The sequence below is a fragment of the Poecilia latipinna genome, unplaced genomic scaffold (assembly GCF_001443285.1).
Source record: "Poecilia latipinna isolate Pla-1442-1.1 unplaced genomic scaffold, P_latipinna-1.0 Scaffold1395, whole genome shotgun sequence".
NCBI lineage: Eukaryota > Metazoa > Chordata > Actinopteri > Cyprinodontiformes > Poeciliidae > Poecilia > Poecilia latipinna.
Window position 1 is genome coordinate 48238 of NW_015114011.1, and position 25340 is coordinate 73577.

General features: G+C 37.5%; 2 protein-coding genes across 2 annotated transcripts in view; one reads left to right on the top strand and one right to left on the bottom strand.

The window, feature by feature from the left end:
* dipk2ab (divergent protein kinase domain 2Ab) overlaps positions 1-17216 on the bottom strand; it is a 40488-nt gene extending 23272 nt beyond the window's left edge. Inside the window, exons 1-2 of the mRNA XM_015056608.1 lie at positions 16693-17216; positions 5541-6414 (exon numbers count right to left, since the gene is read on the bottom strand). Of these exons, the coding sequence (XP_014912094.1) occupies positions 5541-6194 (654 nt within the window). The 5' untranslated portion in view covers positions 6195-6414; positions 16693-17216. The remainder of the gene's footprint in view (positions 1-5540; positions 6415-16692) is intronic.
* Positions 17217-18924: 1708 nt separating this feature from the next.
* The window catches only part of LOC106962287 (sodium/hydrogen exchanger 9-like), a 93943-nt gene continuing 87527 nt past the window's right edge, over positions 18925-25340 (top strand). Inside the window, exons 1-4 of the mRNA XM_015056606.1 lie at positions 18925-19172; positions 20101-20300; positions 24209-24286; positions 24445-24521. Of these exons, the coding sequence (XP_014912092.1) occupies positions 19022-19172; positions 20101-20300; positions 24209-24286; positions 24445-24521 (506 nt within the window). The 5' untranslated portion in view covers positions 18925-19021. The remainder of the gene's footprint in view (positions 19173-20100; positions 20301-24208; positions 24287-24444; positions 24522-25340) is intronic.

Sequence of the window (25340 nt, forward strand, 5' to 3'; positions counted from 1 at the left end):
GGGGGGAAAATTTTTTAGAGGGATTGTTTTTGTCTGAGGGGGGGGCCCGGTTAAAAAAGAGGTTTTTTTTTTTTTTTTTTTTTTTTTTTTTTACCAGTTTTTGAACCACTGTAAAAATATTGCTTTTCTGAAATGGATTTTAGACCAAAAAAAAAGAAAAAAAAAAAAAAAGAAAACCAGAAAAAGCTAAATATTTGTTTTGTCCCAATTTCTTACATCATGTTAATTGGCCAAACCACTGGATTACATTAAACATTTAGTTACCAAACCACCGTTTGAAATACCTTCAGTCCATCAGGTTTTCAAATTTTAGTCTTCTTGTCTTTTGTATGTTTCTTAGTGAGCTGTGAATAATTGGTGTTTGAAAAATGCCAACAGAACAGTAGATAAGGTAGTATATCAACCTCCATTCTGGTTTCAAACAGAGCAAAAGCTACACAAGGAATTCATGCCATATCATAAGTGCATCTTCTGGTCAGGTGATGCAAGCAAGTTAGAAAGAGCATGAAGGCAGAGGAAGAAGTAGATGAGAGACGGTAATGAAAATATGGAGAGGGGTGGCTGGACTGCACAGATTTGAGTTTTAGAGGAGATGAGCGAACCACTGACTGAGTTAACCCCACAGGCCTGTCACATCCTATTCTCGGCTTCGCTGAGCACGACACGGCTGAGGACTGAAAAAGGGTGCAAGTGCAGTCACATGCTTCTGGCAAACTCGCCGAGCTTAATGATTCGGAAGGCAGAGCTGGGCTAAATCGAACTAATTTAAGGTTGGACCAGATGCACTTCATCAAACACAACCATCACCTGATGAATCAGTGAGTCATCTCGCTTGGAGGAAAGAATCCAAGGATGGCAAATAAGATTCAAGCCGTGGAAATGAGTAGAATAAATTACTCACTTCTCATGCAAACCAAGTTATTCTTGAATAAGGAGTAAAATTAAACAGGATCATGCAATTCTTCTGATAGTCAAAGAGACAAGTCCTTGACAAAAGTTGATTAATCAAAGTTATACAAAGACTTCAAAAGCAATTTAACAGAATTGGTAAGAGGAACCAGAAATATGATTAAGTTAGAGGAGATGTCTCTGATTGCACAAATATTTTATTTTTTTTGTTTGCCTGTCGTTATTTTGTCTTCCAAAAATATTTACTCCCCAAAGCCAAAATGTCCTCCATGTGACAAAGAAGAGGGGGTGGAGTGTGTGTGTAAGTGTGCACAGAGAACACACAGAAAACCCATTGTTGGCCAGACCCGAAAACAACACAGCAGATTGTTTCTCCACGGACAAAGGAGGTCTGGTTTCTCATAGTGATTCGGAGCCGATTTACTGCCTGTGGCTTCAAAAGAATGGAAACAGAAGCCCCCTCTAAACGTGCATGCAGCTCACTGGGCAGGCAGCAGAAATGTTATTCACATTTTTCAACTGTAAAAACAAAACAAGGAGGAGAAAAGAGAATCTAAAGATTAATATTTTAGTTTCATGATGCAAAATGTAATGTGAAGTCATCTAAAATATTTTAAAGTGATGACATTTAGATTACTGCAGGTGTTTACCACAAGTAAAATATGTAAAACATTTGTGGCAACATGATATTAGACTAATAAAAGATTTGAACATGCTGAGCATGAAGGTAGGTCAAAATGGATATTTCAATATAAATCCCATGATATAAGGTAAGACTTTCATTTTTCCTAGCTGGTGCTTACAGACAAAGTTATGGCTGTAAATCATAACATTGGTGCTGGAAATCTAAAACTATCAGAACAAGGCATGAACGTCTGGAGAAGAGCCAATGCGACTCTCTTGGGCAGCTGTGACTCAGTGGGAAGAGTAATCATCTTGCAATTGGATAGTTGTGAGCTTCTGCCCAACACATGTCGATTTGCAGTTAGGCAAGGCGTTTAACCCCAAGTTGCCTACCAATCTTCATATCATCACAATAATGGATGAACATTTATGACCGAGGCTGGATGAATACTGCTTGTAGTGTAGAAGCACTTTGAATGGTGGGTAGGATCAGAAAAGCACTAGACACATTCAGAGCTACCATTCCATTTATCTTTAGTCAAAAGGTAAAAGCAACAGCGTTTCTTAGAGGCATTTTGTAAATAAGGCAGACAAACAGGAGCCAAAGGTGTCCATAAACCTTTTGGTAGCTGTGTGCGTCATAGTGACGTCTAGCAAATGGAGTTGTGCTACAAATTAGTGAAGCATCTTAAAAACGGTGATAATCAAGAAGCTTAAAAAGGTAATTAAGATTTAGATCTATGAGTGTCAAACATTCCAAATGGATAAAGAAATCCTTTAGAAACTTTCTGCTACTCCCGTTACAACTCCTTCCGGCTACGAAACCATCAGCAGCAGATGTCTTCATTTCATACCAAAGAGTTTTGTTTAAAACAGCTACCAAAAGAATCAAAATGGTGATGTGACATGATAGTCAGTCTTAATTCTTCCATTCAAATAGAAAAAAATTAATAAATCAGCAGCTATGGCTTGTAATAAAGTTAATATTTAAGAAAACGTTCATGCTGCACATTTCAATGCTAATGAACAGTATTAGTATAGATTTACTTGATATCCACATCATTAAAACACATGCAAAATAGTGAAATTCAACTAATTGGAATCCACAATAACACACAGTATTGTTGGATTTGTTCATTTGTAGATTAGCGCTGCAAAATACGTCGCAAATATAGTGTCTCTGTGATGTCAACGAGTTATCGCAAAATAACAGTTTTGTGATGTGTATATTGCACGCACTGATATAAAACTGAGTCCACATCCCATTGTCTTTTGTTCAGAATCGATCACAAGGCAGTATCCTAACCTCTGGAAAAACAGGAGACTGAGGTGTTGTAGTGCAGCAAGTCTCCTGTTCAACTTCTACAGACGCCATTAATTCTTTATGGTTCACTGCTGCCTAACCTTGTGTATACGGTCTCACAGTCTCTCAGCAAATTTTCTCATCTTTTGAGCTCAGTGATGCTGACGAACTGAGGATACCTGAGAGGTTTCTTCACATCCCATCCAACCACACAACCCTATATGTGTGATACCCCCATGGGTCACAAGTTTTGCACAAGATAAACAATTCATGAGTCCCTGTAAACATGCGAGGGCTACAGAGAGTGGGAGAGAAGAGAACTGTGGACAATGTGTGTGCATGATGTGTTGGTGTGAGATGTCTGAAGCTCTTTGCAAGACAAGGTGATTCACCAAGCCTCTGAACTGAAGTGTAATGGCATTAAAAAACACTGATGGCATTATCTGTGGAGGAAACACTCACAGAACAGAGAGCCAGGCAGGGACATGGGCTGACAGAATAAAACGCTGGGGAAAGGAAGGAAAGAGGACAGCGAGCAACTACACAAGGCTAATCAGATTATATAGATTTGACCAAGCAAAAAGAAACAAGGTCTCCTTTTGTCCTCCAAACTGCCCAGAGCAATGTGGTATGTGTAAGGTGAGGAGGGTTAGCGCACGTTATTCAATGTCTACATGGGCTCAAGACCATTGTTGTTGTGTCCTCTCACGAGACGGGGTCAATGCCAAATAGAAATTGAAATTGATTGGCTGCTCATAAATCAGTGAGGGGAAAAGATGTGGAGCGTGTTTATGGGGCATGGAGGGGCAGGGTTTGACATGTTGGATGACAGAACAAAGATGGGCCACATTTTTATTTCCAACATCCTCTCAAATACAAGTAAGCATATTTTTTTTATATAAGAAATGTTTAACATGATTATTAAAAAGTAAAAATAAAAACACTTGTGCTTTTGAAATAATCTAGCTGAAAATGATGAAGTAATTACATGTTGTGTTGTATTAGTTAATTTAGTTTTATAATAAAAGCAACATTTCCATAATGTGAAACTCATCTCCAGAGGAAAACGTATTTAGAAAGAAAGAAAGAAAAAAAAAACTCTTAGAAGATTAATGAAGGATGAAGAATACTGGATCTGATCCCACTTAGCAGCTCTCAAGAGATTCCGCTGCTCCAGTCGCCCACAACTGACTGGAGTCCAGACGACATGGATGTATATTAAAATTAAAAACAACTTGGACCGTTTACAAATGCATCCTTGAATAATTCAGAACTGCCCTACATTTGGTGTTAAATATGCAATTTTGCCGCCAGCCAAAAATCCCTCATTTTTTTCAGAGGCCACAGCCTTCAACTCGTCTCTATTCTCAGCAGAGGCTCGTGCTCCACATAGTGGCATGCCGTCGCGATCTAGTCTAGAGTTTAGGAAAGGGTGTAATTGCTCGTCTGAGATCTATAGAAGAGGAAGGAAAAAGATGATCCCCACCCTATAATTTACTGGGGGGCTTTTAGCGGCCAACACCCTGGTTCTGATGCTCTGATCCTGCCGTACGTAATCCAAGATCTGCAGTTCATACACTAGCATGATAACACCTGCTGCAGCAGATCAGGTGACAAACATCTATTTATGTAAATGTAATTTATTATCCTCTAGTCCAACAGTCAAACATCCTTCTGAGAACAATTTAAAACCGTGTACTCTCCAGAGATAACTCAAGATTAAAATAAACATTTTTTTTCCAAAGAATACCATCTGGTCTGCCTATAGCACTGAGCTGCTGTAGGTTATGAATTCAGGAATTGTTTTATTTTTAGAAACATTCAACCATTCAAAGATGTAAAATTTGATTTAAAAAGCTGTTGTACTGTAAACTGCTGTGCAAATTAAGTTACTAGAATGACAATAAAGTCAAGTTTTAAAAAACAGTTTCAAAACCACTACAAATACAATAAGTAAGTTGTTTTAATGAGAAACCAGTGTTATGATTTTAGCAAGGGTGGCGATCATATTTTTTTTTTCTTTTGAAAACAAAAGCAATTGTGTCATGTTAAATATTTGTTTAAAAATAAGTCTTAATACTGTGACTTTATTTTCAAGTATATCGTACTGTAAGGATTCCATACCTGTTACAAATATCTTTCTTTCCTCAAAGGAAATTAGTAGAAATAGTTGGAAATATATTCATGTCCAACTTCTAAATGAATCCAACAGGAAGTGGCTATATTTTGAGGAATATGAAATGTCCAAAGAATGATGTCGTAATCATCTACAACTTTACCACACAGAGAACAATGAAGGGTTGGGAGGGTTTCCTTTCCACGCCAAGTCAGAAGATTTGAAAGATTTACAGCAAACCTTATGGCATCTTCATTTTAACATTTTTTGGGTGAATCTAAAACAAAAACTTGTCCAAAACCATATATAACATACAAATCATGTCATTATTATGAAGTTACTGCATGAATTTATCATCATTTGCGTACACCCATCAGATGTGTGATCAGTGGTTTAAATACTGGCTCTCTTTTATCTGTAATTACATGAGAATAACATTTCTAAGTTTTAAACCTCATTTGAGTCAAATCTCGAGTATTTAGAGCACAAATCTAAGTCAAGTCTAAAGTCTTTGTATACAGATCTAAAAGCAACTAGAATTACCATCTTTGGTTAAAACGTACCAAATTAAGAAGGAAGACACAATACCTGCAGTACAAGTGGTTCTGGGTTGAATGCCAAAGTCATCAACAGCTGCATTCTCTCCGTGTCTTTCAAGTTCTTTAGCAGGAAGCTGCCCGAGTCTTTAGTTTCAGCATATCTTCGGACCACACGGTCCAACAGCCTTTGTGAGGGGCAGTGCACCAAGTCCGACCAGCCCTCCACCACGCCTGGGGTGAGCAAGCGAACATCCCCGTTGATCCGGGCAAACTCAGTCTTGTACATGGCCTGGATGAGGTCACAGCGCGGTCTGCCTGTTGCCCTCTTGCAGATTTTCTGGTCTATTTCGGCCAGCTCCTGATTGGAGCCAAGCCGCTTGAGCACCACGCGTCGCGTTCCCTCCCTGGGCTCTCCGTACTGTGCGAAGTAAACATTCTTGACATTGAAGACGTCTAGAAACCTCAGGCGACCCCAGGTCTCAAAGGAAACCTGACCGTTCATGAACTTGCGGCACCAGCTGGTGCCGAAGCAGGCGGGACACTTGTTGAGATTAATGAATCGTCTGTCAGTCAGCTCATTCTTCTGAAAGGAGGCGAACAGGTTGTGAGTGTTCATCAACAAGATGACGGACAAACCCAGCACTAACAGCACCTTCAGACAGCGGTACAGTCGGCCCAGTTTGAGAGGCAGGAACCGCAGCATGTTGGGAACGGGGGGGATGATTGGGTACCAAGGGATGGGGAACCAGGAAGGGTATTGAGTCAAATGTCAGGGAATAAACCTCAATGATTATCTGTCATGGTGCAGTGGAAACTTCTAAAGCTGCAGGCAGGGGCACGGTTGGCACATCTGCCCACTGCCGCTCTCTGGCAGTGGTGAGTGCGTCATGTTCTCTCTTCCTGGAGTCTGGGAGCCAGCAGTTCTGAAATTAAAAGCGGAGAGAAAAAGGAGAACTCATAACTTTGGGTAAAATAAAAGAGAACTGCACTGCATAAATCTAAAATTGTCCCTTTGGTCAGAGATAACAATTTGAAAAATGGTTATTTCATCTTGCCCTAACCCAATTCCCAAAGTGTGAAACATCAAATAAAAGAAAAAAAAAAAGGACTTTCAGTGGCATAGGAAATTGTCTCACAAATTTGAATTGCTTGGGTCATTTAGGAGATTTCATTACTTTTCGGGACAAAATGAGTTGGCCTACAGCCAATGCAATAAACCTGCCAGTGCCGTTAGAGCCCTCTTTTTCTTAAACTCCTTGTATATTCTATTGTGAGACAAAAGCAGGGGTCGGGGGGGTGGGGGGAAGAGAAAATAAAGTGTCAGTGTTCAAATTAAGAGGAAATATACAACTCTCTTACAGTGTAAATGAAAACGTACACACTCTGAGGATGATTGCTCAGAGGAGCTCACACAAAAATCCATCACTTGTCCTCCCAAGAACGGCTAAATAACTCACAGACTGCTTGCCTCGACAGTTACGCTGCGCTCAGGAATCTTAGGAGGAATCTTGCTCTGCATTGTGAAGACAGTCACGCTGTGCAAAATTTAACCTTTGATCAGAGCTGCCCTGCTTCCTTTTAATCACACTTTGAAGGGTTTTTTTTAAAAAAAAAAAAAAAAAAAACGGCGGGTGTCACTGGAATAACGTTTGTGATTGAGGGACAGGGGTTCTGTGAATATCCCCACTAAGCAAACTGGTGTCAGCAGAGGAATGAAATGGTAAAAGCAATGAATGAAAGAGATTAGGCAACAGAGGGAGAATAAAAGCTCCTGATAGTATACCCCTGATGAAGACGTTCCAGACTCTCCAATCAGGTTTTCAGCAGAGTCTTCTAAGGCGCTTTAAGAAAGACAATGACTCAGGCCACGCAAATTAGCCATTCTCAATTAGAGCTCATTAAGACACGCCTATTAGGACTGCTGACTTGAGAGGGCATGGCTAACGAGGAGGCGCACTAGCACCATTAGCGGGCATGTCAACGGGCTCCTTGGATTCTCCTCTCAGATCGAAGCAACTGAGACTTTTAAAAGGCGAGGTTTGAGCGCAGCCAGGGAGCAGAGGTTCTGAGAGACGCCTGCAATGTGTCAGATAAGAGCAAAAGGCATTTACTCTTGCGTCTCGTTTCTGTCTGAGAAATACCTTGATCAGATCAGGCTAACATGACTAATGTAAAAATAGAAAATATCCAAAACATGGAGGACACAGACAGTTATGTTGCTTTTTTTTTTTTTAAGGCAAAAACAGTTTTCATTTACTGCTTTTTATCTTCTAAGAGAAAATACTTAAAACTTTCAAATTTCTTAAAATAATTTGGGTCTGCTTCTTCAGCTGATATTTAATAAAACACAAATACTGTTATTTTAGGCATAAACATTTACAAGAAGTAATTTTATAAAAGTACATTTTGTCACATTACAACCACTAACTTCAATTTATTTTACTGTTATTTTGTTGTTAATTGGAAGGAAATTGATGGATAGTTAAAGATTTTAACAAATACAATCTTGCAAGGTGTGCATTTGTACAAGCCCCCTGCCCCGTTTACTCTGCTACACCTGAATTAAAATCCAGGGTAAAACATAAAACAATATGCCTTACATCACACTGTGCACTATTCATTTGATTCCTGAAAGATGGCAGTGGCAGCATCATGATGTAGGTAGGTTTTTCTTCAGCAGGAACAGGAAGCTGGTCAGAGCTGATGGGAGGATGAACTTAGCTAGATACAGGGTGATTCTGGAGGACAATCTGCTACAGGTTACAAACAAGTTGAAACTGGGGCAGGGTGCACCTTGTAACAAGTTCAATCTCCAAACACAACCAGTGCTCCAAGGGAACAGTTCAGATCAGTGGTTCTCAACTGGTCAGATTTCGAGAGACTTCCCTTAATGACAAGTCATGACCCACATCAGTCAAGTTTCATGGAGCTGTGATATTGTAGAAAGGAATATCACAACTTGGCAGAACATACTTGGCAGCTCGATGATGAACCAAAACTAAATTTACACCGAGTTGTAATTAAAAAACATTATATATATATATATATATATATATATATATAGAAATAAGAAAAATCCCTTTTCATGAAGAGAATCAAAAGTCATTTTGTGCACCAGACATAAATATGTTCACCTACTGTGACTTACTAATTGAGTAATTTGATTAAAAGAATAATATATATATATATATATATATATATATATATATATATAAACAGTGGCACATTTTGCAGATTTTTCTTCTAACCATTCAAGCTTATTTTGTAGATTAATACAAATTCATAAAGATACAAATAAATAATTAAATTCCTTTTTTTTTAAATAGGAAAAGCATTCTATTATTTAAATGCAACAATTTTGTATTCCTTTACAGAAGCAAAGCATGAATACAGTTAAAAATATATTAACATTTTAACAAGTGAAAAGCTCAACCTTTCCTGCTTGACTTATCAATAAGGCTCATGTTCATTTTCTTTATTAACAAATTAATAATTGGATATTAAAAGGTGCCTAATAGTACATTATTTTTAAATCATTTGAACCAGCTGTAGCTAACTATACTACTTGAGGAGTATGGGTCTAACATATTTACACACAAAGGATCTCATCTTAAATGCAAAATGTATATGTGTTTTGTACAGTTTTGGCTTAATTACTTAATTAATTATTCTTACAGAAAATGGCATGTTTCAATCTGTATGTTCTAGTTAACTATTAACCAACTGCTAGATTACTTGACAATTATTCAATAATCAATTAGTCATTTCAGCACTGACTCAGTTTGAAAACAACTAAGAATGTACTCCTTTAGCTTAAAGCCCAATCAACAAATGTATAACAATGTAGAATTAAAAGATCACGAGAATGACATCATCAGTAGCAGTGATATTAACTGAAAATACATTAAATTGAAATTAAAATGTGCAACTATCCTTTAAAAAGACAATTCAATGAATTACTGGCCTTTTCTTACAAAAGCTAAATTGAAACATTGCCTACTCAAAAAAATAAACTCCATGTTTGTTTTTCTGCCACATTACAGTTAAGCACACGTTTGCATAACTGTAATCCCTTTAAATTGTATTAAAGTCTGCGACCTTAAAGGGACACACTGTGGATGGGGGTATGAATACTTTTACAAAGGAATACATAGTGGAGTTGTGCCTCCACCCTTCTCAAAAATGACAGCTTCAGAAGGATTCACAAGGATGTGCTTGCCTTCTGCTGCAGAGACGTGAGAGGAAGCTGATTGCTTGAGAGGAAAACTGAATATCCTGCTGCTCTAAAAGCCCGATTCAAGTGCCGTTTAGTGTTTGACACAGGCAACCGCAGCAGACGTAGCTCCAAAATTTTGGGAGCAAGATATGACATTTAAGTAGGATGAACTAAAGGCTTGAATGCCACCCCACAAAACCATGGAGTTGTTTCACCTCCCTCTTCATTTGGGAGAACGACAGAAACAGCCTGGGTGAGCGACATCAAGAGCTGAACATCACTGACTAATGAGGTGCAAAAGGTGACGAGTGATATGGGCGATTATTTGGTGTATTACTAAAGAGTTTTTTTTATAATTTGAACAAGATCAAATCATACAGCTGAATAAGGCACCAAAAAATACATTCAAGTTCTTACACAGTTTTCTCGGAGGAGCTGGCCCAAGTAACTGGAGAGAGGGAAGTCTGGTTCTCTCAGATTATGCTGTTGCCCTCATGACCTGACCCACAAACATGACTGATTGATTTGATTTATGGATGGACTCATCAAGGAGGACACAAAAAGCAACCAGAACATCTGAAGCACTGCAGGCTTTACTTCCCTCAGTTAGAAGAAACATGTTTAACAAAAATAGTGTTTGAGCGTGTGCCCAATAGCTGGAGGCAGCTGTCTGGGGTTCTATTCCCGAGCTCAGCACTTTTGATGCATCTCTTCCCCTTTTCTCTCTCTGCCTGTTTCCTTACGACTGTGAGTAAAAGCCGCTGTTGACGCAAACATTTAGAAAAGGCTGGACAAAAACGGCCGCTGTGGGTGACCCCCAAGACCACTACTGACCAGAAAGAATGCAAAGTCATATCTGAGATTTTGGGGAGAAAAAAAAAAAAAATCGTTTTTCATAGAACTTTTCAGAAGGTGTTTGTCCTGCTACATCTGGTGAAAAAAAAAAAAAAGACGAATGGGCATCAGTGATAAAACATAAACTTTGACTCTAAAGATCTAAACAAGGGATCTAATTGGATACTCTCTAGACAAGTGAGACTCAGTTTTGTTTCATTGAGTATTACTGATATACACTAAATTATATATATTTTTTAAAACTTTTTATTCTTCTTAGCGTTTAATGGCACTACTGTGACAATGCCGTCAGATTACTGAAAGCACAATGTTTCATTTCACCGGAAGATGCTGTCGGCACACAGCTAAGCCGCTGCTCCCCTGTCAAAAGCTCCACGTTCTCTTAGAGGTACAGTTCTCATGAAAACACTGCATTTTGACATTAAAATTGGGTTTCGAGCAAATAAAGAGCCAGTACTTCATTAAAACCGTGACAAGCAAGACTTGTAAATACCGACTGGCTATAACTTCAGACAGCAGCAGATCTGAACTGGAGATGCATGAATATTCTCTCATTTCTTCAGCTGACAGTAAAAACAATGAGCAGTGATCTGACCGAATCATCTTAGCAGTTGATAATTGTTTGAATCAACTTACGGTGCTGTTGATCCGCACATGAGTTGAAGCAACTGTAACGTCTTGTGATGCGACACAGTGTTCCTCAAATTTCTGTCACAGAATGCTAACCACCCCTCCCCCCCAAGCCGAGAAATAAAAACTTCACACTTCACACAAACATGTCCGGTTGTCACCAGATTAATGAAATGCAGCTTATGTGTCAAACTTGATTAAGTGCACTAATTGTTCAAGTGATGGGTTAATTTACACACGCCGTTCTGTTAATGAAAAAAGACGTGAGGTGAGGCGATAAGATCCTTAATATATTGTCAGTTACATCTATAAATCGAGCATATGGCTCATCTGTGATTCTTTTTCCTGGGAATATTAGGCAGAGAATTCATCAACCAGGAAGTTAATAGATTAAAAAATATTTCCTGTAGCAGGCTGGTGCTGAAGTTTAAATCAAGATTAAATCATTCAGCTAATTGAAAGTATAATGTGGTGAAATAAGACTGGGATATTTTTTGCCCTCAATTAATTTACCCAGTGAGTTACTTTTTTTATTATTATTATTTCACACCTGCAAAACAGTTTATTTAATTTGTTCAGGGTCTACAGCTAAATACAGCAACCTCGACGTTCATTGGCACTCCTGGAAAGGATAAGGCATGCACTGAGAAATTGGCCAAGTCAGGCAATTTTCAGCTCGATCAGCCTTGAGGAGGTGACCAACGGATAGGAAACTCAGAACTCCAATCTTTTTCCAATCAGTGAATGCCACATGCATGAGCTCTACCACGTGCTGACACAGACACTCTTTGGTTTGGAACGTGTTATTCAGCGAATAAAAGTCGAAGTTATTCAGTTTTTGGATCAGGAACAGAGTACAACAAAGTAGCCGTTTCATCTTTTAAAGTTTTCCATCTCCGTCATAAAATGGGGCTGGGCAATAAATATAAAAATATATGTAGACGTATGATCAATTTTAACAGAAAGTACATCTGATAGAATATTCTATAATTTCACTGAACTCCGATCCAGAACCGCACAGCATTCTGGGGGATGGAAAGGCTATGGCCTCTCAATTTCTCAAGGCCAGCTGAGAAAGGTGAGTGGCATCAACTTAATTACTCATTGGTAAGCTAGGAACAACCTGTTGAGTGACTTGAGCAACAGCAGAGTCAGGTTTCATTTATTTTTAAAAAAAATAATAATAAAAAAAAAAAAAAAAAAAAAAAGGAAACAATAGCGCGGAATGAAAGGAGAAAATGTGTACAGCAGCTTCCAAAACGGGGAAGGTCACGTCACCAGTTTGGCAGTATTTCAAATATTTCTAACAAAAAAAAAAACAACCTAATCAATAATTATAGACATTGACTGATATGAAATGGATATATTGTGATGAAAGACATGGATTAGGTTTTGTAAATCTCAGAGGTGAGGTAAGGATCATCAAGGCAATTACACATAAAGATAATAGCAGCATTAGCCATTTACGGAAAGGTTAGTGGACTAGACATTATGTTTTTAACACATTTTCCCCCACAAGGAATAAATACACTTCTGTTTAAAGTTGAATTTTTACAAAAGTTCTGATAATTATTTAGAGATGACTTTATTGCAACATATTTGTTTATTTTAAGGCTTTTTAAACAGGGTATACCCGTTTAGAGCTACTTCAGCCAGCAAATGATACACATTTAACCATACGTGCGAGTTAAAGGCATACTGTGAGGCACTGAAGGGGCAAGGTCACCAACTAGAGTTCTTGACAAGGGTAAAGTTCACTTGAAGCTCTTAAAAAAGCCAGATGCTTTGCATTCAACCACAGATGTTGCACACTGGAATGCATAGTGTTAACCTTTAAAGCTGAGTTGTCTTTTTAGACAAACTTGACAGTGCCCACAGAAAACTTGTGTTTCTAATTAGTCACCCCGACACTACTTCTCTCCCACGGTGACACAAAAATAAATAGAGAGGCCCTAGATCAAGAGGAACACCTTATTTGGAGCAAGCACCAATTCACCTTTCATCATTAAAAGAAGAAGAAGAAAAAAAAAACACTACCAAATTTGGAACTTGGTGGGGGGAACAAGAAAAGAAAAAAATAAGTTTGTCAGCATGCTTTTTCTACAAAGTACTTCGGTGAGCACTTTCCAAGAAAAGAGGGCAAATCAAAAGGGTGCCTGACTCCTCATGCATTGGAGATGAGTCTTGCAAGCAGAACGTTCCAAGTTTGGCAGATGTTAAGAGCCGCAAAATGGCTCATTACTGGGACAGAAGAAAGCAAAAGATAAAGCAACAGGCTCAGCGTAGGCTTAAAACAGAATGGCAAAGGTCGACACAGTGGAGGAGGACAGGGTAATCTAATATTTCGTTTTGCATTAAACTTACATTTTTGACAGAATAACTGATAAGACAGAGGGAGGTTAAAATGGAAATGTTCACCCATTTTCCCCAGCTCTTTGTGTAAAACTGGTTTCAGATAATGGCAGTAAAAAGGAAAAGCCGACATTTGGGGGTAAGCGGTTCCTTTCGCGGCACCTGGGGGTAAACTTCATTACAACATAATGAAGTCAAGCCACACAGCAACATGCTTGATTTATTCCACTGGAAACGCAAAAGGAGGGTGCATGTTGGAATTATGAGGACTCAGTCAAATGGAGCAAAATATGCGTCTAATTAAAATCAAAGGGAAACTTTGAGTTATTGCTTTTGTGACTGAATCAGAGTGGCTGTTCTCCTCTGTCTGACAGGTCGCGCACACAAACGCACTAATGTCTGCTCGGGAGGCTGCCGGCATCATCACAAAGCCCCAAAGCTCAGGAAAGAGTCCGCTCTATAGCCACCAGCCTCCGGTCGCGTTGCACTGTCCGCTTCTTGCTGTGGAAACAAACCACTGTACTGTAGCCAAGGTTACTGATGGGGCAAATCGATAATGTTTTATAATAATAAAAAAAAAAAAAGAAAGAAAAAAAAACATTTTTTCAGCAACAGCTGGATCGCCTCGAAACAGCAAACATGTGGGACAGTGAGACGCAAGTCAAAGGGGACGTTTTGACAAAAAAGAAAAATAAAGTGCTTCCAATATTTGCACAAATTACCTGCATCACCTTAACATTAGCTTATCCGTCTCATCCTTAAATCTGGTTTTAAGAGAATGTCAATATGGTGCGCTCTGCAATAAAACGATGCAGCAAATCAGAAGCACAGGCAGGTTTGGGTTCCAAAGCAGATATTTGTTTTGTTTGATTTGCTCAACAGCATGTTTCACAACCTACATCCCTCTGCTGGATTTTGAAGAGCCATCCATTGATTTAAGTCCATGCAGTACGCAAGAGAAACACATCAAGTTTGGCAACGTTATTGATTAAAAACAAGCTGTTGAAAGATGCAGCAATTTGAAGTAAAAAGACGGAGGAAAACGTTTGGACAATTGACTGATTACATGACGTTTCCAGACACGTTCGTTTGCCTGCTGTAGCTGTTGTTTTAGCTTTAGGTCGACTTCCAGGTAAGAAAATAAATAAATAAAAATATGCCGCTCCCTTGGGAGCTTTTAGGCAGCAATTACAAAACGACCCCCCCGCAGAGCAATCAGAAACATTCAAATCAACCACCAGCAGAAAGTCTTAAATGAATATTTTATACAATTCTAGTAAGATATTTTCCTGTGAAATAAAATCACAGGAGCACAACTGTGAAAGGAAATTATGTTCTCACTTTTATAGGTTTTATATTTAAATAAAGATTTTTCAAAGATGTTAAACTACTTCTATATTTTAAACTTTTCAAGATCAATTTTATTTTAAACCTATCAAGATCTAAATCAATAAAGAACGTAAAAAAAAACAAAAAAAAAACGTTTTTTTTTTTTTAAGCACAGGCAGGCAACTCCAGTACTTGCCTCCGTAGGTTCATTAACTTTAACCCCTTCTGTCAGTATATTTTATTCGTACTGTTTTTGATGGCAGGTTTTACCCAACCAATTAAAACAATTATACTTTTAAGTCAAACCCAGTTAAATATGCACAAATGGTAATGAATGCCGTAATGAATTAAACTATAATAAGCCTCCTTCGGCAGGAGAAATATAAGACAACAGTAAAAATGTCATTCAAGACCTCTTAGGACCCATTAGAGCTGAAATTTTCAGATTTTTTTTTTTGAAAGCAATAATTTAGACTCTTTAAAGCCCCACAGCACCCATATATTACGGAGTGAATCTCACAATAAATGTCTTTTAGCAATTAATCTAAATTATGCTTATTGTCTAAACTAGAAATTCATCAATAAGAGATTGGAAAGCCTTTATCTGCAAGTGAAATACTGGAAAAAAAAAAAAGATTTTCTATTCCTTAATTACATAAAAGCAAAGATTTTGCACCATTTCCAGTTCATAAAAAAATATATCAATTAAAAGCATGCACTCTGATGTACCCAAAAACACCTGATAAAGTTTAGGAACATATTTTCTCATGCATAAACTCACTAGGACTTATATTGCAACCCCTTCCGTTTCATTTTGGAGTCATAAGAAGCATCCTGTTAAGGAAACTGCAGTACAAATCAGCAGGTCAAACTTTAAAGAAAATTTGAGATCAGCATGAGTAAAAAAAAAAAAAAGCATAATCAGTGCACCTCTTTACGCTGTTATTATTGGACGATAATCTCATGTAGGAACCTGCAGATGAAGGGCAGTTATCGTTTTCATTTAAAAGCTATGGTGAATTTGATCTATCCCAAAAACTGACACCATGATTGAGTGCGTTACTTTAACTAGGCACTTGTTGGAACTCTGAGAACATCAAGACAAAATGCACATGATTAAATGAAGTTAGTGTGATACGTTTAGCCACACTGTATTCTTTTAGATAGTCAAATTATTTTTTAGAGCAGCATTAGATGGTGTGTTTGGTGTAAATGTAGTGACAGATTTTGTAACTTAAAACAAAACGGGATGAATTTGCAAATACAATTTATTACTTTTGCTAAAAGTCTGCAGCGATATAGTTGTCTGAATACTGCATCAGCATCTTTTCTACCCCCTTTTCGTTTCTTTTCTTTCTCCTATGTATTAAAGACATTACTTAAAATGTCAGCTGTGCATTAAATTCTTAATGACGCTTGATTGTAAGCTCACTTTTTGTTCATTAAAAGATAACTTTACATAGTGTGTACATGTCTGCATTGTAAACAGTTTTGTCTAAATTAGGAAAATTATTAAAAGGGAGATTATTTGAAATATATTAGGTAGATTTGTCGTCAAAATAACAAAAAGCCTCCTCGTGACCACGAGGCTTTATCTCGGCTTTATCTTAGAAGTTAATGATCTTTCAAGTCCCAACAGTGACGCTCAAAGTATCACTGAACCGCTGAGAAACACAAAGGAGTTTTTTTTTTTTTTTTTTCTGCCTTCACAAATTGAGGGAATCTGGGATTCAAGAAGCGGATCCCAGTAATTCAAGATAAACCAGTTCACGTGCGATTCAGCTATATTGAGCAAGAAAGAAGAAACAATGAAACAAACCTGACAGACTTCTCCGCTCTTCTGGCTGTGAAGTAATAGTGAAATGGTCAGAGCTCACTCAGCTGGTATCATTCTTTAAAGTTGCGCCTACTTTCGAGTCGAGCGTACGGTGCTTTAAAAAAAAAAAAAAAAAAAAAAAAAAAATTCTCAGCCAACGCTTATCTCTTCACGAAAAAGCCGCTTCTCCAGAGCTCGACGACTCCACACGGACTTCCAATTTCCAGCTCAGTTACACACATCTAGCCGAAGAGCTAGCCTGCTAGCTGCTGAAATAAACACTTGGCTTTGTGGGGGCTCTTAACTCTTCAATTTCCGGATCTTTTTCCGAGTGGACGTAAAGGTCCCTCTTCACAGGGGGCGGCAGCTGATGTGTCGTGCGTAAACGTTGATTTCTGTCCCCCTTTTAATAGTCCTCTTTGTGCTCACACAATTTTTTCTTTTCTCCTTCTCTCAGACAGCCGCTCACTCCTCTTCAACACACCACAATGGGTTCTGTGCCGACTCTTTTCAACACAAGCATCCCTTACTCGTTACGACGTCCGACGTCGCTTTGCGGCAGTGGTTGCTTAGCGACATTTTTAATACATGTTGTCGAGTCTGGAACGCCGCCTTCCTGTGCATAATTTCTCCCTTTTTATTATTCTCATTGTATTGAGAACTCTAAGATTAAGCGAAATTAACTCTTATTTTGGGTTTATTTATGAATATTTTACAAAAGAGCTCAGGCTTCATGTGTGTAAGGTGCAAGATGCTGTAAGGATCCATGCATGGATGTTGGATAGTTTAACAAGAAACATTAAATAAAAATTTTAAAGTGGTCATAAAATAAAAAGTGAAATGACAAATTGACATTTTTTCATAGTCAGGTATCAAATTGTACGATTATCATACAATTATAGATGAGGCGCTCTTTGTTCATTCATATTCACCACAAATATGATTGTGGTGTTAAAGAGTTTAAACTCTTGAACTGCAAATTCTTAATGGATTTAGACAAGGATGAAGAAAAAAAAATGTATCAGTTATTGCATTTGGAGCCAAATCGAAACTACTCACCCCCATGTGTATGGGCAGTGACGTCACTGGAGTACATATTTGCACAAATACAAGTGTAGTGGGTGGATATAAGTAGGCTACGTTTTGTTTCTCTTTTGTATCTATTAATTCCAGGTTGTATTTTTGTACTAAAATACAATATTTTGTATTTTGGGATGCTATATATATATATATATATATAATTTATCGTGACCATCCCGTTCCACAATCACTAAGAACGAAATGAGTAATGCAATTACTGGATTTTCTTATCAAAACCCACAATAAATAAATAAATAAATAAATAAATAAATAAATAAATAAACAAACATTGCTCTGTGATTTTAGTTGTAATATAGTTATTAAAGTGAAATTCAAGGTTATTTAACAAATTTGATGTTTATTAAACAATGTTTAGTACAATAAAATCTTAAAATCTCAAAGATAAGGGAAAATGTTTTTCAGTAGTGGTTCATCGCGGGGAAAGTACAACTGTCTCAACTTCTACGGATTATGAATGAATTTGTGAATATGACCTAATACATTTCCCCCCACAAAAGCAACTTTTAGCTCTAGACACGTTTACTCTACAGCGTCAATGAGCAGCTAGATTTTACTGAAATGTTGAAGGCGCTGCCTGCATTAGTTTGTCTACTGCGCCACCTGGTGGCAGATGAAAAACTTTACTCATAACTTTAGATATTTTCAAATGCCGAATAAGTATCCCCTGCAATCATACAAGCCAAAAATAAATAAATAAAAATAAAACTCAAAGCATTAAGTCGTTTACCAGCAAATACGGAAAATCACAGTTCTACAAAAAAGATACAAATAAAATGCAATAATAAAAAGCCTGTAGTTTACTATACAAGAAGCTAATATAAAGTCAAGAAGTTATATTAAGAATTGCACAAAAAAAAGATCACATGGAAGGCCAGTTAGTGGCAAAGGAAGTAGTTAGACAATAAAGATAAATGACAAATTAAAAAAGCTAATTCTTCGATTTAAAAAAAAAAATCCACACTGTCAGTTATCCTTTAGTTTTTATGTTCATTTTCAGAGTCTAAAGATATATTTAACCTTGCTCGTTTTTAAGTAATTACATACTAAGATAAATATCAGCTAAGACTTCCTTCCCTTATAAGTTTATCATTAGTCCGTGACGAGAAAACACGAATTTCCGAGTTATCTGAAAGGCGTCACGCACGCTGCAGATGCGGATGTTGCAGTGGCGTCTTTCCGAAGTGTCACAGTTAACTCAGAAGAGGAAAAGTTTGACCCAAACACCGTGAAGATGCCAAACACCGCGAGGGGCCGACAAGATAGTGCGGCACTGTTTGTTCTCTCCGCAGTATGTTTAGCCTTAATAACAATTATCAGCGTTTGGAAATTAAAGCAATTCAAATACAGACTCATTAATGAAGCTGGAGGTGCAATGTTTTACGGTAAGTAACCCCAGACCCAGCTCTTACAGGGTAAATCGCGGAAGCTGCTGCTCAGCAACACTTCCTGGACTCAGTTCAATTAATGTGTCACAATGTTTGTTCCAGAAAAGTTAGGACATTACAGGTGCATCTTAGTAAATTAGAATATCATTGAAAAGTACATTTATTCCATTAAATTAATACAACTAAATACAATTAATCATAGACATAGTCGCATGATTGGGGTTTATTTTAATCGATTGTTGCTTACATCTAAGCAACAATTAAAGGAAAAAAGCCTGTTTCTCAGAAAATGTTAATTTTCCTTAAGGTCAACTAGAATAAAAGAATACAGATATGCTACATAGGATCATGTTATGGACTTTCCATTCTTGCTCCATTGACCTCAGGGAAATAAAATTGACTAATTGACAGCAAGGATGTGCAATGAACCACAAACTTGTAAAGGACATTTGGACAGGAAAATATAATTGAATTATGTAAATCCAATGAATTGGTGCTCTGTAGGCCAGTAATACATTTTGTGATGCCCCTGCTAAAGCAGCAGAAACTGTTTTATGGGGACATTAAGATGTTTCAGTAAAGAGATTAAGAAACTGCATTGCCAAGCAATTTAGTTTTTCATCAGCCAGATGAAAAGTTCTGTTCTGTTACTCCCTACTCAGGTCTGTGTTCACAATAAACTGAAAGCTGAAAAGAGTATTTGTTCAAGTCATATCATCATTACTGCATTCACCACTATTATCGCATGATTTTCTTTTACTGCTGAGCCCTAAGCTGCAACAAGCGTAAGGCAAAATTGGAAAGATAATAATCAGCCATTATGCTTTATTTGCATTTAATAGATTATTATTATTATTATTATTATTATTATTTGATTGACCTTGATTACATTTCGCAAGCATTTTTTTTTGTGAATCTTTTGCAGGTGTCTTTCTGGGTTTAGCCATCAGGTACTTGTGGGTGGACCGAGAGGAGCATTCGGAGAACATGGGCAGCGTTTGTTCTTGCCACGGTCTAAACAGCACCCCTCACGTCATAATGGTCAACATCTCATCCCACGGGCACTGTTACAGACTTATTGAAAAGAAGGGCCAAAGATGCTCACAGCTCCCAAGTCCTCACACGGTAACTATGGCAATTTAGTTTGACCTTCACCGGAGATTAAAGCAAATCTTTTACACGGATAAGCTTTTGTATGTTGTGTGATTAGTGCAACTTGAAGCGGTGTGTCCTACAAACCCACTGGCTTTGAAAAGACGTTTAATTAGCATCGGGGCAGGAATGTTTGAAGCGTTCTGGATGCACCCCAAGCATTTGCATCAACAGGATCCTCTAATGGCTTCTGGTTATTAGTTTTCCGGATCGTTTTCATGGTCCGTTTGTTATTAGAAAAGTACGGTAGCGCATATAAAGAAAGGAAGGCAGCTATTTAATTCATATTAGGGATTATTAGGGGACAAATACGGAAGGTTGCTTTTTTTTTTTCCATGTGTCGTATAAGGACACTCAAGTGAAGCAGATTATTTTCGTTCTTAGGTTAATGTATGTAGCAACAACAAACTCAAACTCTTTGAATGCATAATTTAACCTGCTTGAAGAAAAATGTCTACTCAGGACAATTTCCCAGTTTGTTGTCTACATGCTGAATTCCCATAATAAGATACTCTGGCGAGGGGATATTGGTGGCAGATTGCACTGCACTGCAGAAAAGAGAGGAAAGTGTCTGAGCAGACACTGCAGGTTTTCTCCTCTTAAATAGACACCTCACACTTCAACCTGTGGCACAGAGCACAGTAATGGATGTAGATAGCTCCCATCCTTTTTAAAATGACAGGCTCTATTATAACACAGACACTAAAGCATACAGTGATGTGTACAGTTTATGGTAATTGTAGCCTTGAAGAGATTTATGGCTGATGAAGACTTAGAGAGGTGGAAATGGGGGTAATTAATTTCATTTATAAAGGCTGCAGCGAGATCATTATTCCTAAGAGATTGAAGATTTTATGTAGGAATATGCTCCGTCATTGTTTTCTTATCAACTCCATTGGAGAAATAGTGTTTAAAATGCTGATCAGAAAGTTTTAGTCTATGTAGACACATTTCCTCATGCTACATCTTAAGCCTGTATTTTTACACAAACCTGACGTGGAAGTCAAAACATATAGGCAGACGTTTTCTTGAAATTGCAGCTTAATCACTGTAACATGCTTACAAATCAAATGCAATACTAATGCATTTGATTATCATTTCGCTGAGATGGTATTGAAAAACACAGAAAATGCTTGCTATATAGACTAATTGCACACGGAGTGATTTATTTCATGAATTTATTTCTGTAAAGTTTTTGGCCTACATCTAATGTATAATAATTATAAGCTTTATATAAAAGTTATAATGTAACCATTTGATGTGCTGTACCAGATTATAGCATAAGCTAATGAAAATTATGTTTGATTAAAAAAAAAATGTCATATTAAGTTATGGCCTTCCCGAACACGTGGAAGTCTGCTTTCACAAGGTGTAGTAATGAAAAGTTAAGTGGATGGAAAAACGTTTGGTAGATAAAAAGAGCACAAGCACCAGGGACAAAAACAGCCATGAGGACATTTTTACAGTTAAGTCTATGTAAGAGTTTTGGGGGAGAATAGATGTGAACTGTGGTGGAATGAGTGCTTCAGCAGTAACAACACACAGATGTGTCCATATTCCTTGTTAAACCCGAGATAACATCAGAAGCAAATCTCTACTCTGGAGTGGGCTTATCCTGTTCCCCATAGTTTCTGGCTCTCAAATGTTTGCTTTTCAACAGCTGAATGGTGCTGACCTACCTTCCAGTACTTGTAATCAATATTTTCTTGGCGCAAATAGCGTAGGATAAATTATGTTGAATAAAAACGTGGGGAAAAAAAAAAAAAAGAATTTACAATAATTAACAGTAAAACCGTGTGGCAAACAATCAGAATGTATCCTTGAGTGATTAAAACTACAGTATAGAAAAAAACAACATCAATATACCAGCATCTGAGATTATATTTTAGTGATTTGATGGGAGAAATGTGTCGTACGAAAAGGCCAGGTAAGTTATTTTCTGCACTTCACAGAAAATAACTGAAGTTATTTTCAGCAAGCATGAATGTGGAGTGTGTTTAGAAATTTGTTGATGAAGCTTAGGGGGGATGTTTTAAACCAGGAAGTGACCAGCAGTGGACCTTACAAATCATGCAGGCCAAGTGTAACTCTTCTCTAATGGCTTCGACTCCTTGGCCCGTTAAGAAAGCCAAGGTCTCATTAGTAAACCAGCAGAGGCTACCATAGAGGCCATTACATCAGTCAGACCGTGTGTAGACTTTGAGCCATTACGCCTGATACATATGGGGAGCTAGCAGAGAGAGATAAGGATTTCATTGCATTACTGAGTCCATTATGTGCCACTGGGGAGAATAGCATTAAAGTTTGTGGTCTGATTAAATTTAGCACTGCTGAGCTGAGAAGACAATTAGTGTACACAGCACACCTCCATCTTCAACGTAGTGGTGCAGGTGGCCCTTAGAATATAGCTGCCAAGATATGCATAATTTACTCGCTACAGTGGCCATATTGGTTTGTGTCGTGCTTATTTGTGTTTATCTTATATTTTAAAAATTCATGGATGCTGTTCTTTGTTGGTAATTGCAGCCACACAAAAGTAATTTATAGAGTGCTGGGATATGGCTGCAGAGCAATTTGTAGATCTAGTTACCTCTTTAAATGCAGAATTACTCAGAGAGCATGCTGGCTCGCTGGTTTCTATAATGGACTTTCCAACATTGGATGTGTTCTGTAATTTTATGAAACATGCAGCTAATTTACCTCTGGTAAATATTCATTAGAGTACGAGGATGTCCTAGATCAAAAACATTAGCAGAGGCTTTCATCTATCCACTTCTTTGATGCTCTTTAGGCTGTTATTTTAGTTAGTTTAAGGTCAGTTTTTGATTCTCGCCAAACCTCAACATTTGGACAGAACATGTGACTATTCCAAGTCTTTTTTTTTTTTTTCCTTAATAGTATATATTTTTAAATAATACCAGAAGGTCGCTGCAGTTTTTTTTTTCTTTACAAATCTACCCACAATACAAATTAAAATCATCCAAGGGTGAAATTGTACATGGAATCCTGCCTTACAGATTGGCTGGCATTGCATCTCATTGGCTGAGATGAGAAGCATTCAGAGAGGATATAAATACAGAAATGTCTCACAGTATGGCTACCGTTTGTGTTGAAGGTAATTCGCAGCATGGATTTTATTGCTAATTTATGGCACAGCTCAGCTTTAATGGTGGTACTTTCTTATTTGTATATGTTCTAGAAGCTTCTTGGATACAGACAGCTGTAATTTTCATTTTGCATTGTGCTTTTCATTAATCATATAACCTCAAGACACATTGGCAGTGTGCTAAATCAGTACACTGTCATAAAATCAGTAAGTGCAGGAGAGCTTTGAGGCAGCTAATACCATCAATTCCAGCTTTCAGCAACTATGTCAGTACATACTGGCACTCTAATCAAAGTATCTTATGTTCCCCATTTTTTCTGACAACACCTCATATATTTCTGATATGTTTTTATTTATTAGAATTGATTACAACCTTCTAATTCAAGCAAAACAAACAAAAAAAACTGTCAGTGCTTCAAATCATACAGAGAACCTGCTTCTAATGTAAACTTTACATTTATTAAAACTTTGCTTCATTTCCCCTTTAAAAGTAATTCAACAAAGAGCATTTGTCTATGATATATCTGCATGCCTTTATGCGAAGTTAGCAAATAAAACTGTTAAGACTGATTTATCATTTCATTTACAAAGAATCAATCTTTCTTACCTTTGAGTGGTCGTTAGCACAGTAAAAGAAACACAGAGATCTCTGTACATCCCTTAAGATTCAGATTTTATTCAAAATCAATGCAACAAAAACAACACTTCGATTAAGCATGTGTTTTTAAATACAACTGAATCAATCATCCAATAAATGAAGCGACTCTCTTTTCAGGCTATGCTTGATCCGCAAATCCTGTTCGACCTTTTCCTGCCACCCATCATCTTCTTTGGGGCTTACACCCTGAATCAGGTGAGACGGCTGCGTTTGATGACCACTGGACCACCAGATAAAAAAACAAAACAAAATAAAATTGTATTTCGTGCTGCATCATTTATGGATGTGTTGATAACGGATGTTGAATGTTTCATGTTTTACTGACTGCATCTGCCTTTTGATTCGTGGTCTAGAGGCGATTCGTGAAGAATCTGGGCTCTATTGTGACCTATGCTTTTCTGGGCACCATAATCAGCTCCTTGTGCATAGGGTAAGTGTTCTGTTCATTCACACTGATCAATACCACGCAACAAACACTCCAGAATGTGTATCTCATTTTCTATGTACCTTATGTTTTAATCTATTTATGTCTATGTGTAGACACAACCATGTCATATATGCAGGAACTAGGCTTTCTCTATGTGCTCATTATCCACTGTGTTGCTGTTGAAGGACAGAATTCAAAGTTTGAACAGCATGACGGCACATCGTGCTGTCCACTGCTACACCAAAAACACAAAAGTAATACTGTAATATTAACATAAAGCAGATAAATGTGAGTACATTTTCTGAGGTCACTTCATGAGTCTACAGATCTACTGTAAATGGGAATGAAAATGCTTTCCAGTGTACAACAGTGAAATCATTTTGTGTGCGAGACTTGAGCATATTCATTATTTACTAATGTAAGTCGTACACAATATTTTACAATAAGCAATAATAAACCAATGTACAAAGGTTTAATATACTACGGTAAAAATTATATGCTTAGGAATACAACATGGAAATAAGAAGAAACTAAATTTAATTCATTTTTAGTTAATACTGCAATTTATTTGTCAGTCCAAGTAAGAGTCATTATTATCACATTTTGCTGGTGTGACCATCAGTTTTGCATCTCTGTATAAAGTTCCTCCTTGCTTCATTGTGCACAGTGTTGGCAAACCAAGAATGGCACAGGTGCAGCAAATAATATTAATTATGTCCTGGAAGCGCCCCAATCATCTGGTTTCAGTGCGTCAATGTTCCTGTGGTAGCTGCACCATGGAACTGATGGACTGAGCTGTCATTAATCGCACCTGTGTAACTT